The sequence below is a fragment of the Vipera berus genome (assembly GCF_964194415.1).
Source record: "Vipera berus genome assembly, chromosome: 1".
Classification (NCBI taxonomy): Eukaryota; Metazoa; Chordata; class Lepidosauria; order Squamata; family Viperidae; genus Vipera; species Vipera berus.
This window is the reverse complement of record NC_138202.1, coordinates 91,859,580-91,879,965: the sequence shown is the minus strand read 5'-3', so window position 1 is coordinate 91,879,965 and position 20,386 is coordinate 91,859,580. Positions and strand designations below refer to the sequence as shown.

Below are 20,386 nucleotides of genomic sequence, written 5' to 3'. Positions count from 1 at the left end.
ATCACAGCATTCGTTAAGTTGTAACATGATTGTTAAATGAATCTGGCTTCCCCATTGACTTTGCTTGTCAAAAGGTCACAAAAAGTGATCACATGATCCTGGAACACTGCAGCCATCATAAGTATGAGTCTGTTGCCAAATATCTGAATTTTGATCATGTGATCCTGGGGATGCTGCAACAGTCTTAAGTGTGGAAAGCAGTCATAAGTCACTTTTTTCCAGTGCTGTTGTAACTTCAAACGGTCGCTAAATGAACTGTTATAAGATGAGGACTATCTGTAATGTTGTTACGAATGAAGGCAACTATACGTGTCCCAGGATGATGTTTCAGAATCCAATCTGGGTTGGTCACCGGGACCAGAGGTTTATTCTTCCAAGCTTTTGGACTTGTGCTGGAGCCTGTCCTCAAGGAACTTCTCCCTCCCTGGCTTTATGATCTAGGAAGGGGGTATAGTCTGATAAATACGACACATACAGTATAATAGCCCAAAGCACACATTCTGGAGAGAGAGAAGTTCCCTGGGGATGGGTTCCAGTATGACTCCAAAAGCTTGGAAGACTATACCTCTGGTCCTGGTGACCGACCCAGATTGTTCTTACCTTTAGATTCTATCACAATCATTTTACTGTCAACCAACACTGTGATTCTTACGAGATAGTGAACACAATGAAATGGCATTATCGACTGCTCTTTAAAGATCAGTGCAATTCTGGATATAAGGAGGAAAATATAATGTGAATAGTTTTCAGTGGAACCTGGGGAGGGGAGTGAATGCCTTTAAGAGAGAGCAGGAAGAGCCACTATCAAGGCAATGGTCAGGTAAGAGGGGTTTGAGCTTGGGACAAAAAAAATACTGCACCATGACAAAACATCTCAGACTAGCCCCTTCCTAGTTAGAACATGGAATAACAGAGTTGGAAGGGACCTTGGAGGTCATCTAGTCCAACTTCCCTGCAGAAACAGGAGAGTCTATACCATTTCAGACAAGTGGATGTCCAGTCTCTTCTTGAAAGCCTCCAGTGATGGGGCACTCACAACTTCACTCTATGAATCCACCAGTTTGTAGAGTGAGGGAGAGGGAAGCACACTCAGACTTGCAAGATTCCATTGTTACAGCTGCTACAATAAGACTAGTCTCAATCTACATGGCATTGGTCACTTACTCTAGCCCACCTTGCTGAGCTCACAGGAGCCCTCTGGGAAACAAAAAAACAACAATGATCATGGAAAACCAGTTACCTTTGCATAGATGCAGCTTTCATTGAGCTTTTGCAGTGTGCAGCTCTTCTCGCACATGGGGCACATGATGGTCTCATTTGCTTCACAGATCTCTTTGCTACAGCAGGGATACAAGAAAACAAATGGTTATCCAACCAGATGCAAGTTATATGGGCCCTGATGAGTGCATTTGGCAGAGCACTTGGCTTGTAGTTTTTAAGACAACATGTTTTTAGCTCTCAGTTTGGACTGGAATAAAATTTGCTGAAGACACAAAACAGTGCATAGGGTTTAATCGTGATGAAAATAACATTAGCTTTTTTGCTGTCAACAAATAGTTTTGCATTCTCCATAAAAGCTCTCATGGAAAGAGGGATCCCAAGGGAGAAATATAGAGATTCCCAATTATTTTATAGAATTTTGCAGTTTGCATTGCCTAAAAAGTAGAATTAAGCAAAAATCTCAACACTGCCTTTGGTGATAAAAAAGTAGATAATAAACATGTTTGAGTCATTCATTTGGAAGCTTTTGATCTTATTTTTCAATCCAAGATCAAACATTTCCAGAGCTCTCAGTCCTCTTTATTGGTTAATTAAAGTCATTAAGTGAATAAATAGGGACTAAGATGTCATGTCGTACTTTTAACCAAGAAATCATCTGGCTAGTTCTTTATGCATTTATAGGGATATAAAAGAATTTCCCCACAGTTCCAGATGAAGATTAAATCCAGCTGTAAATTAGTCTTCTGTGAATGGGGATTAGACACTTTAGAAACTTTTATAAATGGCTACATCTTTTGGTCTTGTTTTTCTTGTCCACACAAAAATCTTTTTCTCTCTCTAGAGACAGATTCTCCTTTGCTACACTTCCTGGACACTATAAGATATCAAAGAGACACAGGTATAAACAATTCCTTTTGCCAAAGAGAGAATTCTTTCTAGCTTGCTATACTGCACAAATAGAAAAACAAAACAAAACTTGATTTCATTATAAATAAGCTTGCATTTAATGCATAGCAATCAGTGGTATTTTTTCTTGCATAGTAATTACATTAGCCTTTTTGAAATCTGACTATTTATCAGACCTTTTGAGTCTTTGAAAGTCTATTCTTGCAGCTTTCTGCCCAGTTGGTTGAAACATAGATCATAGCTCTGCAGAGGATTCTTTGTTGCTGTGATATGGTGGGAAAGCATTTTTGCTGATAAATTAAGGAAAGCAAGAACCCCTGGCAGTTAAAACATTTTGAAAATCAAAAAACTTTTTTTATTAAAAAAGTTGACATAACACTTCTGGAGCAGAAAGCTGTCCTGTACATTATGCCTTAAAGCAGACTGGTTTGCTATCAATCCGCCGATCCCTCTTGTTCAAATGGGATCTGACTATGATTAATTCTTGCATGCTGAAGAGGAGCAGAAAATATAGCTCCTTGCTTACACATGTAGTTTCTGTCAGATTTTTTGTATTCTTACTATCCAAAATGAGTTTAAAAATTCACCATAAAATCATATTTTCCATATTAGAAAAAAAAAGCATATGTCCAGGCTGGAGATTGGTTTAACTGCTGCAAGTTTCAGACTGCATGAGTGTCTTAGTGGTGACTTTAGTTTCAACGAATTACCTTTTTGATATATTTGTTTAATGATTTGGTTTTTTTATGCTTCCATGTTTTGTTAAAAAAACATATCTAATGCTGAAACAGGTAAAATAATGCCTGGCTTTTTAATTTGGAATAAACACCTGGCCATGTTTATTTTATACAAGAATGCTTACTACTTGGCTGGTTTGAAATCTTAAATCAGCATGCATAATGTGAGAATGTATAGCTAGGATATATGTCTACATAACTCCATTTATGTTAAGATCACGTAATTATGTTTTGCTATGAATAGCAATAACATCTGAATTATCTACTTATCGTTCCTTCTAAAAGCCAACTGCATTGTTCAGGTATTTTTTTTAAAATGTCAAACTCATCAGAAACCACTAGATGGAAGACTTGCTTTAACTACATGGCGTACTCTTACATAACTTTATGAAATTACATATTGCTGTAAAAATCATATGTACAATACACATAGATTCACTCAATATAGGAACTTTTAGAGCATGGCAGAGCTTTCAGAGCAAGCAAAGTTGCATCTGCCATAAAAGAAAAGTCCTCTCTTTAAGTTTGTGTGAAAGTCCTGCCTTTTGCAGAGGGAGCTGTGCTACAGTGCCCTCTTTACAAGGTAGAACTAGCTAGTGGTGCACAATGTTGCATCAAAGTGATGAAGCTATAATCTAACAGTACACTCTGTCTGCTCAATACCCTGCTATAACCAATAGTGCCTTCAGAAACTTGTAATATTATGATCAGATGGCATTCTATGAACTATGGTTAATTATGAACTTTTGGGGGAATGCTATTATGCTAGTAATTGTCATTCTATTCTGAGACTACTTATTTAAACAACTTAGGAGACTGCCCATCTTTCTGTGGCAAATCTGGGCAGCTAACAACAAATCTGTTAAACAAATTTTATTTTTTCTGCATACAAAACATATTTGAACTGCAAATTATTATTGTACAGAAAAATATCAGAGAGAAAGAGAGAGAGAGAGAAGAGAGAGAGAGAGAGAGAGAGAGAGAGAGAGAGAGAGAGAGAGAGAGAGAGAGAGAGAGAGAGAGAGAGAGAGAGAGAGAATGGATCTGAAATAGACTAGTATTGTTTAAGACACACAACCTACAATTTAATTTAGACTGAACATGCAACATTGATAAGTTCTGGTTCTACAAAGTGTAGTAACCTTTTTCCATGATTAACTGGCGGGAACTCTCTTGAGTTCCTTACATTCAATCATACAGATCCTGGTTTCATAATGAATGAATGAATGAATGAATGAATGAATGAATAAATAAATAAATAAATAAATAAATAAATAAATCTCACAAGCCTGCACAAATCCACAAAGTGGAAATTATTACAGGTAGTCCTCAACTTATGATCACAACTTTCTGTTGTTTGATAAGTGCATTTTGCCCCATTTTTATGACCTTTCTGGCCACAGCTAAGTAAATCACAGCAGTGTTAAGTTAGTAACAAGGTTGTTAAATGAATTTGGCTTCCCAGTTGACTAGTCAGTAAGTCACAAAAGGTGATCACATGACTTCGGGACCCTGCAATGGTCATAAATATGAGTCAGTTTGCCAAGCATCTAAATTTTTATCAAATAACAATGGGGATGTTGCAATGATCATTAGTGTGAAAAACAATCATAAGTCACTTTTTTCAGGGCTGTTGTAACTTTAAACAATCATTAAATGAACTGCTGTTATTGAAGGACAACCTGCATTTCTGCAGAGATGGCCCTAAGATGCTGAAGCAAGACTCAGCTGCTTTATAAAGTTGCAGACAGGTGGTATAGGTTTATAATAAATAAATAAAACTCATACAAATCTGGTAAGAAATAAATAAGTATTTAAGCAGCAGAGCACCTTTTTGGAGCAGAATCCAAAGTGCTCCACAGCCCTTCAAATTGTAACCTTTCCTTGGCTGATCTACTCCTTAGTCTTTGCCACTTATTTATTTTATTTTTAAACATGGCATCCTTTCACTTCTTACCTTACTTGGCTAGTATCCATGGTGAATAACCCATAAAGGAAAACAAACAATCCAACAAGCGCAGCAGGGATAAGCATCCCCGTGTACCATCCCAACCAAGCAAAATAAAGACCAATTTTCTCTCCAAAATATCGCCTGCATTTAAAAGAGAAAAAGAGACAGATTAGCAGAAAAAGCCATTTGGGCAGTGACACGATAGTCTGCTTGGATTGGCTTTGACAATTCAGACTTAAAATCAACATATATACAAAACAAGCAAGGAAACAAATGAAAACCAATTACAGGTTATCACTATTACAGTTGAAAAGAAACAACTGAGAACCAATTTGGTCAAGCGGTTAAGGCAGGGGTGTCAAACTGCCAGCCGGATGCGTCATGACAAAACTGGAAAAAAAGTCACAATACATCAGGACATGTCACGTGACATTGTGAGTTGGACACCTCTGAGTTAAGGCACAAGGCTAGAAACAGGAGAGAGACTGTGAGTTCTTCCTTAGGCTTGAAAGCTAATTGGGTGACTTTGGGTCTGTCAATCTTTCAGCCCATGACATCAGGTTCAGGTGACAGTCCAGCTGGTCATTTCCTGTTGCAACTAATGGATCAACACTTGATTGATCTGGAAAAAAAAGAAGTGGATCCTGCACTTGCAGGAAAATCCTAGGAAGAAAAAAAAATGAAAAGAAATGATGTTTGACTTCTGTAATATGCTTTGATTAAACTATTTAGACAGAATCTGTAGGGAGATGATGGCAGTTGAAATCAGGATCTTCCAAGTGATGCACAGGATCTAGGTGGATTTGGGATTGCCTCCAAAGTTGCAATTTATCCTTAGTCTAGCAGAGTAAGGAATTTTGGAGCAATTTATCTGCTTTTATTTTTTGTGCACTTTTATTGTGACTCGAAGCAAAAAATAATCAGTAGTATTTTAAAATACAATGGAAATCTATAGATGTTTCTCAACACAGTCGGGCAGCTATGACTAACACTTTTTGTTGTAGTTGTTAGAGGTACTTCAATGGTTATCAGTCAAACAGTGTACCATTGTGAAATTAAGTGGAACCTCAACTTTATAGACCTCAGCTTTTCAAAGTTCGTGTGCACTAGGTGGAATTCTCTTGCAATCTGTGTAATGATGTCATTATGAAAATGATGCTAATTACATGATTTGTGTCAATTTGATTAATGGTATCATCATGGTCTTCCCAGTTGCAATGTATGGCTGTGAAAGTTGGGCCATAAGAAAGGCTGAGCACCAAAGAATTGAGGCCTTTGAACTATGGTGCTGGAGAAGACTCCTGTGAGTCCCTTGGACTGCAAGGCGATCAAACCAGTCAGTCCTAGAGGAGATCAACCCTGACTGCTCTTTAGAAGGCCAGATCCTGAAGCTAAAACTCAAGTACTTTGGCCACCTAATGAGAAGGAAGGACTCACTGGAGAAGAGCCTAATGCTGGGAAAGATCGAGGGCAATAGAAGAAGGGGACGACAGAGAATGAGGTGGCTGGATGGAGTCACTGAAGCAGTAGGGACTCCAGAAGATGGTAGAAGACAGGAAGGCCTGGAGGAATGTTGTCCATAGGGTCGCGATGGGTTGGACACGACTTTGCAGCTAACAACAACAATAACAATCATCATGCAGATGATGCAAATGGAGTTATTTGTATCAATTTGAATCGCTTGTGCAATGCAAGTGATTTGCAATACATTTACATTTTTCATTTGAGGCAAATAACCTTGGCTGCATCACTACAATAAAGTACCCTTCAATACAATGACTTTTAAGAATAAAGAACTCCCACTTCCCCTCAATTAGTCCATTAAAACAGGTCTTCTCTGTACTACAAAGGGAGAATAGCTATATTCAATAGTGGGATTCAGCCGGTTTGCACCAGTTCGGCAGAACCGGTAGCTAATTTTTTGTTGCCCAGGCCCAGAATGGACTTCCAGACGTGGTTCTTCACATATTTAAGTTAAAATATATTATAAAATATATACAGTGCAGTAAAAGTGCTACACTCAATTTGCCAGCAAATTTGGAAAACTCAACAGTGGCCACAGGATTGGAAAAGATCAGTTTACATTCCAATTCCAAAGAAAGGCAGTGCCAAAGAATGTTCAAACTATCGCACCATTGCACTCATTTCTCATGCTAGTAAAGTCATGCTTAAAATCCTACAAGCTAGACTTCAGCAGTATGTGGATCAAGAACTACCAGAAGTACAGGCAGGATTTCGAAGAGGCAGAGGAACTAGAGATCAAATTGCCAACATACGCTGGATCATGGAGAAAGCTAGGGAGTTCCAGAAAAACATCTACTTCTGCTTCATTGACTATGCTAAAGGCTTTGATTGTGTGGATCATAACAAACTGTGGCAAGTTCTTAAAGAGATGGGAGTACCAGACCATCTTATCTGTCTCTTGAGAAACCTATATGCGGGTCAAGAAGCAACAGTGAGAACTGGACACGGAACCACTGATTGGTTCAAAATTGGGAAAGGAGTCCGGCAAGGCTGTATACTGTCGCCCTGCATATTTAACTTATATGCAGAGCACATCATGAGAAAGGCAGGGCTAGATGAATCAAAAGTTGGAATTAAGATTGCTGGAAGAAATATCAACAAACTAAGATACGCAGATGATACCACTCTAATGGCAGAAAGTGAAGAAGAACTAAAGAGCCTCTTGTTGCGGGAGAGTGCAAAACTTGGGTTGAAACTTAACATTAAGAAAACCAAGATCATGGCATCTGGCCCTCTCAATTCCTGGCAAATAGATGGGGAAGAAATGGAGGTAGTGACAGATTTTGTTTTCCTGGGCTCCAAGATCACTGCAGATGGGGACTGTAGCCAAGAAATTAAAAGACGCTTGCTCCTGGGAAGGAAAGCCATGGCAAATCTAGACAGCACACTAAAAAGCAGAGACATCACCCTGTCAACAAAAGTGCGTATAGTCAAGGCTATGGTCTTCCCAGTTGCAATGTATGGCAGTGAAAGTTGGACCATAAGAAAGGCTGAGCACCAAAGAATTGAGGCCTTTGAATTATGGTGCTGGAGAAGACTCCTGCGAGTCCCTTGGACTGCAAGGCGATCAAACCGGTCAGTCCTAGAGGAGATTAACCCTGCCTGCTCTTTAGAAGGCCAGTTCCTGAAGCTAAAACTCAAATAGTTTGGCCACCTAATGAGAAGGAAGGACTCACTGGAGAAGAGCCTAATGCTGGGAAAGATCGAGGGCAATAGAAGAAGGGGACGACAGAGAATGAGGTGGCTGGATGGAGTCACTGAAGCAGTAGGGACTCCAGAAGATGGTAGAAGACAGGAAGGCCTGGAGGAATGTTGTCCATAGGGTCGCGATGGGTTGGACACGACTTTGCAGCTAACAACAACAATAACAATCATCATGCAGATGATGCAAATGGAGTTATTTGTATCAATTTGAATCGCTTGTGCAATGCAAGTGATTTGCAATACATTTACATTTTTCATTTGAGGCAAATAACCTTGGCTGCATCACTACAATAAAGTACCCTTCAATACAATGACTTTTAAGAATAAAGAACTCCCACTTCCCCTCAATTAGTCCATTAAAACAGGTCTTCTCTGTACTACAAAGGGAGAATAGCTATATTCAATAGTGGGATTCAGCCGGTTTGCACCAGTTCGGCAGAACCGGTAGCTAATTTTTTGTTGCCCAGGCCCAGAATGGACTTCCAGACGTGGTTCTTCACATATTTAAGTTAAAATATATTATAAAATATATACAGTGCAGTAAAAGTGCTACACTCAATTTGCCAGCAAATTTGGAAAACTCAACAGTGGCCACAGGATTGGAAAAGATCAGTTTACATTCCAATTCCAAAGAAAGGCAGTGCCAAAGAATGTTCAAACTATCGCACCATTGCACTCATTTCTCATGCTAGTAAAGTCATGCTTAAAATCCTACAAGCTAGACTTCAGCAGTATGTGGATCAAGAACTACCAGAAGTACAGGCAGGATTTCGAAGAGGCAGAGGAACTAGAGATCAAATTGCCAACATACGCTGGATCATGGAGAAAGCTAGGGAGTTCCAGAAAAACATCTACTTCTGCTTCATTGACTATGCTAAAGGCTTTGATTGTGTGGATCATAACAAACTGTGGCAAGTTCTTAAAGAGATGGGAGTACCAGACCATCTTATCTGTCTCTTGAGAAACCTATATGCGGGTCAAGAAGCAACAGTGAGAACTGGACACGGAACCACTGATTGGTTCAAAATTGGGAAAGGAGTCCGGCAAGGCTGTATACTGTCGCCCTGCATATTTAACTTATATGCAGAGCACATCATGAGAAAGGCAGGGCTAGATGAATCAAAAGTTGGAATTAAGATTGCTGGAAGAAATATCAACAAACTAAGATACGCAGATGATACCACTCTAATGGCAGAAAGTGAAGAAGAACTAAAGAGCCTCTTGTTGCGGGAGAGTGCAAAACTTGGGTTGAAACTTAACATTAAGAAAACCAAGATCATGGCATCTGGCCCTCTCAATTCCTGGCAAATAGATGGGGAAGAAATGGAGGTAGTGACAGATTTTGTTTTCCTGGGCTCCAAGATCACTGCAGATGGGGACTGTAGCCAAGAAATTAAAAGACGCTTGCTCCTGGGAAGGAAAGCCATGGCAAATCTAGACAGCACACTAAAAAGCAGAGACATCACCCTGTCAACAAAAGTGCGTATAGTCAAGGCTATGGTCTTCCCAGTTGCAATGTATGGCAGTGAAAGTTGGACCATAAGAAAGGCTGAGCGCCAAAGAATTGAGGCCTTTGAACTATGGTGCTGGAGAAGACTCCTGCGAGTCCCTTGGACTGCAAGGCGATCAAACCGGTCAGTCCTAGAGGAGATCAATCCTGACTGCTCTTTAGAAGGCCAGATCCTGAAGCTAAAACTCAAATACTTTGGCCACCTAATGAGAAGGAAGGACTCACTGGAGAAGAGCCTAATGCTGGGAAAGATCGAGGGCAATAGAAGAAGGGGACGACAGAGAATGAGGTGGCTGGATGGAGTCACTGAAGCAGTAGGCGTGAGCTTAAATGGACTCCAGAAGATGGTAGAGGACAGGAAGGCCTGGAGGAATGTTGTCCATAGGGTCGCGATGAGTCAGACACGACTTCGCAGCTAACAACAACAACAACAACAACAACAATATTATAAAATATAAAATATATTATATAAATATTATATATTTATATAATATATAAATATAAAGTATATAAGTTAAAATAATAAATAAATAAATAATAAATATTTGAATCCCACCACTGGCTATATTGGATAGCTCAATGACACTGAAGTGAAACAACTTCTATTCTCTTACATATATATATATATATCTTACCTAATCAGATCCAGAGGTTGGTATTTGTACCACATCCCCCATCGTGCCCAGCGCTCATATAATAGATGCCGATGGTTCTTAGCTCCATGTGTTTTAATAGGATGCCTGCTCTTGTGACTTCCCTAGAATACACAGACAGACCCAAGTTGAAATAAAGAAGAATTGGTATGATGATTATAGCAAATGGGGTCTTAAAATATGTTATTAAAATAAAGTGCTTCTTTTGAAAAATGAGGATATTATTAATTGGCTTGTGTGACATTGAACAATTCTAAGCAAACATGCAGCTTTTTGCTAGAGCTGATACAGCTCAGAAACCTCTTAGCAGCATGAAAACATTTCTTTGCAATATAATCAGACTGATTTGTCTAAAAATATTTTGTTCCAACATTGTGGAACTGCAGCACTTTCCAGCTGAAAGATTCCCTTATTAATGCAAATCTATATAGCACATTTATAGAATACATTATGATAATCATCTCATTCATTCTCATTAATTTGTAAGTTACAATTAAACATTGAGGAGGAGAAGCAGCAATTTACTAAATACACTACAGGAGCATATAGAAATAGTGGATTCAGATCTAATATTTTATTCCTACGTACACTTCGGGGAGGAGGAAATATGTGCAATAAAAATGTGTGGGATTAGTTCAGAAGCCCTGATTCAAGATTTAATTGTGTGCTTTTGCTAAAGAGTTCTTTTTTCATATTTTCCTTACAAATAATGCTGTTAAAGAATAATACCTGGAAAGACTGAATTTGTCAGACACGAACATCCTAATTTTACAAAAGCCACCTTGGTTGGAACTGCCTATATTCTTAGATGCTACCTTAATAATTCCAGATTCTTGGTTAGGAGTTGAATTAAGTTTCCATTTGTTTTAGATTGTGAAACTAACTGTAAATTGTCACACTTAATAATTCTAAAATATCTGGAGCACCACTTAATCACCATCGACAAAATCACCATCATTAATTGCAAAAGGCAGCTTTACTTGGAACAGTTTGTATCTTGCAATACTATCATTTGGCCAAAAATACCAAATCCAGTCTAAACATCTGACCGAATGTGACCAACCATAATTTATTTAACTTGCATGCTGTCTGACTCTCAGTGACTCTGGGTGGTTCACAACAATCAAACCAATTACAATAAAATCAATTAAAAAAATAAAAAAAATATTTTTGCAGCATTATAAACATGGAATAAATAAATACATCAATTGATAACATAACACTAGTAGAAAGTCCCTATATAAAATAGGAGTTTTCAAACTTTCTAAGACTGTGACATTCATTTCAAATGAGTGAATACATTATTAATACATTAATACATAAATACATTAATTGATAAGTCCCTATATAAAATAGGAGTTTTCAAACTTTCTAAGACTGTGACATTCATTTCAAATGAGTGAACGAAGGAATCCTAGAATCATTGGTGAAGAGCTCTAGTGAGAGAAAACTGCTGCACTTTCATGAACTTTCTTTCATCCCCTTTTTGTCCTTTTCTCCTGGGACTCATGTTTGGGAAGCACCCACAATTGGTTGAAAAATGGGTGGCTACATAAAAGTTATGTATATATCTATGTTCTTGGGGAGACCCAGAGTTCCACAGAATACAGTTTGAAAAAAAATCTAGTTTAGTGAATAATCTTGAAAATAAGTTGGAAATCACCACCATCCAGGGATGGTGCTATGTTATTATGTTTGTGTGTAAGCCCTTTCACCTTCTATTGATCATGAGAGGCAGAAGATTGTGTGCGCAATACCATAACAGTGCTCCTGCTGTGATTTTTGCTGTTGTTCTTGTAGTCTTACACAGGTTAACACCGAAGCTGTATATACATAAAATGCCTGCATCTTTGATTGAAGTACATACTACAGCATGTCATCTCATTGTAATTCAGGGTTCATTGTCAGCTTTATAGGAAGTAGTTTGCATCATGATGCAAAGTGTTCTGTTTTGCTGAGACAATCTTCTTCCACATTGTCATGACAAGATGACAAGGCAGTGGGCCTTCAGCCAAGCATTGTAAGTAGGACCTGTAAGGGCACTGAGGAATGTTTTCTTGACAGGACTGCATCAAGATACTTTTCAAGTTTCCCCTCTATTTCTCTGTAATCTCTCTCTCTCTCTCTCTCTCTCTCTCTCTCTCTCTCTCTCTCTCTCTCTCTCTCTCTCTCTCTCTCTCTCTCTCTCTCTCTCTCTCTCTCTCTCTCTCTCTCTCTCTCTCTCTCTCTCTTACACACAGCAGTCATTTAATATAGAGAATGGAATCAGCAGCAATTCTTTAGAATCCAAAATGTCAACCATAAATGTATGAGCCGGAAATTTAAAATTTGGTCTTTCGAGGGGAAGAATGAGTATAAGACAGCTTCTATGAATTATAGCTTTACTGTTTTTCAGGAAAGAGTTTCAAAATAGCACAGGAACTAGTTCTATATTTTAGGCTAAAACCTTTTGGATGTTGCTACAGAATAAATCCCACTGTACCTTGTTTCTGAGTAAATAAGCATCAGATAAGGCTGACTGCCAGGCAATGAAAAATATCTAATTTAGAGAAAAACTGCACAATAGCATCATAAATGTTTTCATTGTCAGGTAAAAAATAAATTTAAGAGAAGCCTACAGTAATTGCTGCACAATAACATCAGACATATTATCATTGCCGGGGGGGGGGGGGAAAGACACTCAGAGAAGCCTTATAGAAACAAGAAACAGAAATACTCAACAGAAACTTAAGTATTACATGGGATCCTGGAGGATAAAGCAAATTGAGCACAGGTATATCACACTTAAAGCACTGCTACTTAAACTACCTCATGAGGTGGAAATGCAGCTTCATATGTTCCATTGCTGAGCAATCTGTTAATGCCTAAAGAAAGAAGACATGTTACAAATCTTTGAACTGTTAAAGGTAACCTCAATATTAAATGAACTGTTAAAGGAAACATCAATATTAAAATAAGTAAGTACCAAACAATTTTCTTTAAACATTAATAAAAAGGAAAATACAAATATGACCCTGTTTCAAGTTTGAAATCACAACAGTCCACTGTTGCTTTGAGGCCTTATTACCTCGAGGTTTTTCAGCAAAATTATTCTACAGTAAGCCATCACAGTTTTCTGTCCTACATAAGGACCAGCCTTCTGCTCATTATTATGACTGGGATTAGGTTTCCAAGTACAGCGCTGATCCACATTTATGGGTTTTATGTCGGATCATACTGGCAGTTGGCCAGATGCAAAGAAAAATAGTTCATAGTTGTTGCGTAGGTGTGTTTTAACATGTCTTGAAACATAAGTGAAATAAAATTAATCTGTCTCACCAAGCCTAAAAACACCATTCACATTCTAAGGTTTGGTGAATTCTGCCTTACAATATATCAGCCAAGGATCAAAAGTGACATTGCTAGGAATGCATGACACAACAAGCTGTCTTGATGTTAACTTTTATGATATCTACATGTACTATAGTAGAAGTACAGTAGAGTGCATCTACTTCTCACAGAGCTTCATCATTAAAAGGGAAGGTAGATTACCTTGGATCTATTTGAATTTTCTCAGAATTAAACTGATGAGAAAATCCCTCAATATGAAACTTGTTTTCCGTTTTCATTTACAAAATGGAATGGGTTGTTCTGAGGCAAGCTTTTCATAAAAAGGAAGCAACAAGTAGGGAAAAGTTGGAGGAAGAATTTGGTAAGTTGTAACCTATAGCCATAGAATCATTTTTATCTAAGTGCTCTTTCTCTCTCTTTTTCCTTTGAAACATAATGTTTTATAGAGGAAATCAAAGAGCCTTATTAGACATTCTTTTTGTAACTTCTGTTTGGCCACAAAAGCAGTGGGGAGAAACAATTTGGGAGTGAGGATATTGTAGTATTGTAGCCTGTAGATCTTTTCTTTCCTTTCTCACACAGAAATAGTCCTGATGTTGGTAACTGCCACTGTTGTCCCAGTTTGAATCACCAATATCTTAGATTTACATTGTTGACTAAACATTTTTTACTGGAAGAATTGAGTTGGTAACAAGAATTCCAACACCTGCATTGTTATATTGAAATGAACTTGTACCCATTTTTGGTTTTCCATCTTCATACTTTGTTCTCTGTAACATATGGTGTACTATCCTACTTCTTGTAGAGTTGCTGAAGAAGCTGTCTTTGTTGTTTATTGTAAAACTGTTGGAGAAGACAATATCAATTAATGTTGGAAACAGCTGTCGATATATCAGCATAAAATATTTATCATAATGAATAAAATTTTATCAAATTTTAAACATGTTGACATTTTTAATTTTATTTATGCTATTTTGAAGCTGTTTTGAAGCTGTTACAATAGAAGGATCAAATATAATCAAATGAGCAAAATATGCATTGCTCAGAGAACTTTAAATAGTTGCTTGAAATAAGCCACCATGCAAAGAAGCAATTACAGAGAACATCTTAAAATAATTACGAGTTCAAAGGACTAAACTGAATCTTATGTCTTTGAGCTATTATGAATATGATTTAAGAAAGTCAACTTTAGTTGAGTGGAACCAGCTTCTGATCAATGCAGCTGAAAATCCTTCTGTAACTTATTGTTGAATATAGACTCCAGCATTTTTGGGAATATGTTTTCCATTCAGTTTGAACATTGCATTACTTAATGGTGAATGTTGTTATGTTAACCCCTGAGAGGAAAAAAATGAAACATTATTTCTGGTCTCTATGAATATATTTTAAATTTGCCACATACTGATGAATACGTGCTCGGCTGAAAGGAGCTGTGTAGCAATCTGTTTCTTCCAGATCAGGAAGTGCTTCTTTATCAAGTTTCATTGGATTTCTGGGCAACCAGCTTTTCAATTCCCTCATATTCCTCTGGAAACTGGGGAAAAGAAGCCACATTTTATTATCTTATGTCTTTTGTACCTTTCATTATATATGTGACATGCTGAAATGGATACTGGAAGGACAAGGCTAGACTTCAAATCAATAAGGAACAATCGCATGGTCTCTTAAAATTATTTTTCATCTAAAGCAAAACAAGAGATAGATATAGAAACTCTATGAGGTGAAGCAATAAACATAACTATAATTTACAATGTAATTCTAATGAGTGTGGGGACAAGAAGGGAAATGGCCAGGAGCAATGCTCTAAAATGGCCTTTTCCAGTTTGGGTGCCCTCCAGATGTATGGACTCCAGCATGGCCAGTGATGGGAGTTGAAGACCGTATATCTGTCTGAAGCCCAGATTAGGGTAAGATTCCCCCAAGTGATGTATGTAAGGACTGAACAATGTTCTACTGAGAACTAAACTAGAAAGTATATCCAATGAATGCCATTGAATGCCAGTTTCTCATGATTTAGTTCATTGTACACAGAAAACATCCCAATCTGGATTGAAATTAGAGTTAGGGGGAAGTAGGAAGTTTAATATGTCCTTGCCTCTTCCTGAATCCCAAGGAGTGTTAAATGTAAGATAAGATCTTTAGATGGTATCTGATTGTTATTTGTGGTGTCAGAGCATTGCTGCTACTGTTTCAAATTAAAGCTAATTATCTTAATAGCATAAAGGGGAATCCATGGTCAAATGTCATGAGATATCTGGAATCCTGTGAATAATATTAGTTAGATAGAACAAGACAGTAATGGTAGCAGAAGGACAGAATGCAAATGAAATTATTCTCTGTTAGTTTAGGGAAGGGAAGTTATTCAGGAGAGTAGGTCCATGCTTCCCCAAATTGATGGCATAATTTAATGTCTTCTCCAAGAATTCTAAATGCTTTTAATGCTTAACAGACATTTGGGGAAGTTCTACTGCTATTCACATGCTCCTTGGCAGTTCAGCTAAATAGATCTGGCAGTCTAAACTTTAATGGATACACCTGCTTATTAGTCCATATAAATGGGTAAGGAGTTGTGGCATTAAAATTCTGCCAGTCTTAATAAATGCTTAGGAGAGAGAGAGAGAGAGAGAGAGAGAGAGAGAGAGAGAGAGAGAGAGAGAGAGAGAGAGAGAGAGAGAGAGAGAGAGAGAGAGAGAGAGAGAGAGAACACCAAGAAAATATTGGAAAAGATAAAATGTGTAATAATAAAAAGGGATCTTATAACGTCTGACTCTGAAAGAGATTTTAGTGTTTTTTTGAAGTCTACATCCTTTTAAAATAAGTGCTAGAAATCCATGCATTTAATGTTATATCCACAGGACTCACAGGATGCTTGACTGCTTTTCCTTGTGGAATATTTTATCCAATAATTCATGTCCCAATAAAAGAAATCCATGATGAGTACGCTAGAAACTGGGAGAATGTGTGTTCTAGTCCCACTTTAGGCAGAAAGACAGATGGGTGACCTTGAGCCAGTCACTCCTTTGCTGCTTCTCAGCTCTAGGAAGAAGGCAAACCATGTTGCGAAGAAAACTGCAAGGACTTATCCAGGCAGGGAAAAAAAATACCGCACCTCCCCCCAAAATCCCTTAGGAGACCATTAAGTACATGACTAAGATATCTGAGCATATAGGAGAAGACTAGAAACATAGGCTGGGTGACGATTCTGGGTGCCAAATGCTTTGCAGAAGCAGTTGGGTAACAAATAGGTCAATTATTTTGAAAGGTTATCATCTTATTCTAGTCTGTGATAGGGCCCTTTGATCTGGAGATAGGAAGTCAAGGATCAGGTGATGGGTTTTTTTAAGAGGGAGAAGGCAAGCACAGGTAGATAGGGCAGTAAACAGGTGGTGGGTGACTAAAGGTAAGGTGGCCTTGATCTCTGCTGTGTTCTGGCTTCTCGTGCTCAACAATGGGGTCTAGTTCATGAAACTTTGGTAGCTCTGATTCTCATCTGCTGTGACTTACTACTCAGTCTGTCTCTAATAAGATCTATCGCAACCTTGTGTATTATTAAAATGCTATGCATTACTGAAATGTTTTTGTGTGACAAGGGTGTGGATTCCCAGATTGGGCACTAATTCTGCCTGAGAAAGTTATTCCACTGAAGAATCAATGATAGAAGATACCTAGATCTTTGAGTACTTTTTGATAATAATTATAATAATATAGGCAGAAAAGCAAGAGGCCTTTAAAATTTGCAGTAACAAATTTTAATAGCTTGTCCTAGCTACTAAAAATGGAAGCTCGGAATGTCCTTCAAGTGCAATTTTCATGATAGGGAAGTCATGGTTTCTTCAATGAACTTGGTGTTATATTCTTTTCTGGTTAAAATGTCATTGAAGATTATGATTATGTTTTTACCATGGGAACCATTGCATTTGTTTATAACAGCTTCTTACATTTATACCTTCATTGCTCAGAAGAACTAGAAGTGGGTGGTGGCTGCTAACAGTCTCAATGTTTCTTCAAAAAATCATTAGAATTATATCAGTTTATATTCACTGGTCAAACTGGTGCCCTCTTTTGAAGATTCTTACAAGAGCATATGACTGTCTTAAAATATAAGAAGCAGTATATATTGTGACAGAGTGTACTAAACAAAACCCCACCAACACATTACTGCCTATACTGTATAAAGCCGAAAGCACAACATTCACAAAGGTTTTATATTTTCAAAGAGCATCTGAAAAATATTTTAGTACATAAATATATATTTTAAATTTTGCTAAAAAGAGGAAAATAAAGAACCCTGTTATCCAACATCTACAGCTTTCTAGCTTTTTATTTCATTATTACACTGTCATCCATTCAATTAACAAAAATAGACATTTTTGCACATAGTCTAGTTTTAAAAGCAAAAGTACAATTTTAAATGTAAAGGGAAAATACAGTTTGTACAGTATATATTCATGTAATACCTTCAAAACAACAAAATCATTTTTTTTACTAATGTAAGCAAATCCATTTATATAGTCGCCATATGTGAAATGAGTGCAAACAGCAAATGGATGAATTATTCTTTCAGTCAAGCCAAAATAAACTTTGGTTACAATGGTTAAACATTCAGATTAATCTATTTTAAGCCTTTGCATTTGTTTTTCAAAACTGTGGTGCAATTTTTATAAATGAGGTTTATGTCAGAACATATCAATACAAATGGATAAGAATATGAAAGAATAATATTTGATCAGAGTTTAAGATGCATTGGCACAATGATAATGCTGAATTGTCTTCCATAGGCTAACGGCTAACAACCTGAATCACCTTATACAAAGTTTAACAAAGTCACAGAGGACAAGGTAACCAACAGTAATATAATAACTCCAGTGATATATACAGTAACTTCTACTATCAGGGTTGGGTAGCTGTCAGAGAAAGCTCTTTTACCTCTTTTCAGCAAGTGAACCTCCCAAGATTGTCTCTTAGGGGAAAAGATTTGGGAGTAAACAGGATATTGTGAGATTTAATACTGTTTTACTGGAATACAATTATTAATCTAGATGGAGTTTATCTGTGTATCACAGTGCCTTTAAAATATAATTTAAGTAACATCATTTTATGAAAAAAATATCTCAGTTCATTGAAGCAGCCCTTGAATTGGTAAGGAACTTATACATTGTAAAAAAATCCATTTTCAGAATCAATAAGAAGAAAATTGAAAGTAAAATTGCGCATAGCAACATGCCATTCTACAAATTAATAGTATGACTGTAGTGCTTCTTCACCAATCCCCAAGAAAGAGTCTAAGATAAAGTGTAGAAAACAACAACCAAGATGATTATGAAAAAGATTTCCCAGAAAAGAGTGGGATTTTTCCCCCCTATACTAGTAGTTGTAGAAAATGAAGTTGTTCTGGAAAGCTTAAGGCTGAAAGATCCCAGAAGAAAAGACTGTTCTTGACAATCTACAGTTATTGTATAGAATTTCTTATCCTGCGTTGTGGTAACAGCAAGCAAGTTGGATAGCTTTAAATACTAGTTAGCTGAACAATGGGAAAGTTATCAGTGACTGCTAATCAGGATGGCTATTTTTTACAAGCAAAATCAGACACATCAGGCTCCCATTGTATTGAAAGACTGTTGAAAAGAAGCTATCGCTCTCAGAGATTGCTCATTGATTTTTGATTGGCCACTGGAAGAGAATGATAAGAATATGAAAGAATGATATTTGAAGAGAATGCTGGACTACATAGGCCTTTGGTCAGATTTAGTATACATCTTCATATATGACTCCTAGAAATCACATGAAAGCATAAACAAAGAGGACCTGATGTCTCTGTGCTTTTAAATGGTATTATGAGCATGCACCAAGATGTTTAAAAAATTACATGGGCATGTGAGAACAAGCCATCAGAAAGGCATATTTCACAATGTACAATACAATTCCACATGTTTAGTAAGCTTGCTCTCAGACATATGGTAGTTCTATGTGAGTGTATGAAAAAGATGTGTTGTCTTACCTGACAAAAATAAAATCAAAAACATAGTCATTTAATATGAGCCATAGTGGCACAGTGATTAGAATGCAGTACTGCAGGCTAACTCTGCTTACACTGCCTGGAGTTTAATTCCTTCAGTCCTGACTGGCTTGACTCAGCCTTCCATCCTTCTGAGGTCAATAAAATGAGGACACAGATTGTTGGGGACAATATGCTGACTCTGTAAGCCATTTAGATAGTGCTGTAAAGCACTGTGAAGTAGTATATAAGTCTAAGTGCTATTGCTATTGCTATACTAGCATACTGTAGTGCATTGGGCTATGGGTTGTATTGCTTCTTATTTTCCCTCCTACTTTCCTTACTAAGTGACAAGTAAATGTTCTTTGTTTCTTTTCAAAGAAAAGCCTACATACCAGAAAAATGATTAAAACTTTATTGGAGTCACAATCTAGGTGGCTTTGGTATTAATGTAATTGAAGATGTTTAGCTGACTATGATTACACTTTGGGAATTTCGTCTAACAAAAGAAACCAAAGTTTAGAGAACAGAACTAACAAACAGACACAAATATATAACTCTGATTATAAATCCATTGTTTTGAATTTCAACTTTCACCATAATAATTCCCTAGGATATAAATTGTCATTTTTATTAATGTAGACTGAATGTGATTCTTGCCTAGATGTTAATCCCTTGAGAGAAAATGGTTTATTTCACATCATTTAAAGCAAGCACGTGCATGACTGGGGAGAGGAAGTAAGCAGTTGTAAATTTTTACTATAAAAAACCTATAATCTACAAACATTTAATATCTGCATGTGAAAAGCAATAGCTTTCACACAAAATAATTGACATATAAAACATCCTGAATAT

At 37.2% G+C, this 20,386-nt stretch overlaps 1 protein-coding gene across 1 annotated transcript in view; it reads right to left on the bottom strand.

Moving 5' to 3' along the window:
• Window positions 1-20,386, bottom strand: part of ANO3 (anoctamin 3) — a 247,250-nt gene that overhangs the window by 45,799 nt on the left and 181,065 nt on the right. Inside the window, exons 8-13 of the mRNA XM_081329964.1 lie at window positions 14,939-15,070; window positions 14,273-14,379; window positions 13,015-13,070; window positions 10,189-10,310; window positions 4,822-4,956; window positions 1,241-1,337 (exon numbers count right to left, since the gene is read on the bottom strand). Coding sequence (XP_081186090.1) covers window positions 1,241-1,337; window positions 4,822-4,956; window positions 10,189-10,310; window positions 13,015-13,070; window positions 14,273-14,379; window positions 14,939-15,070 — 649 coding nt within the window. The remainder of the gene's footprint in view (window positions 1-1,240; window positions 1,338-4,821; window positions 4,957-10,188; window positions 10,311-13,014; window positions 13,071-14,272; window positions 14,380-14,938; window positions 15,071-20,386) is intronic.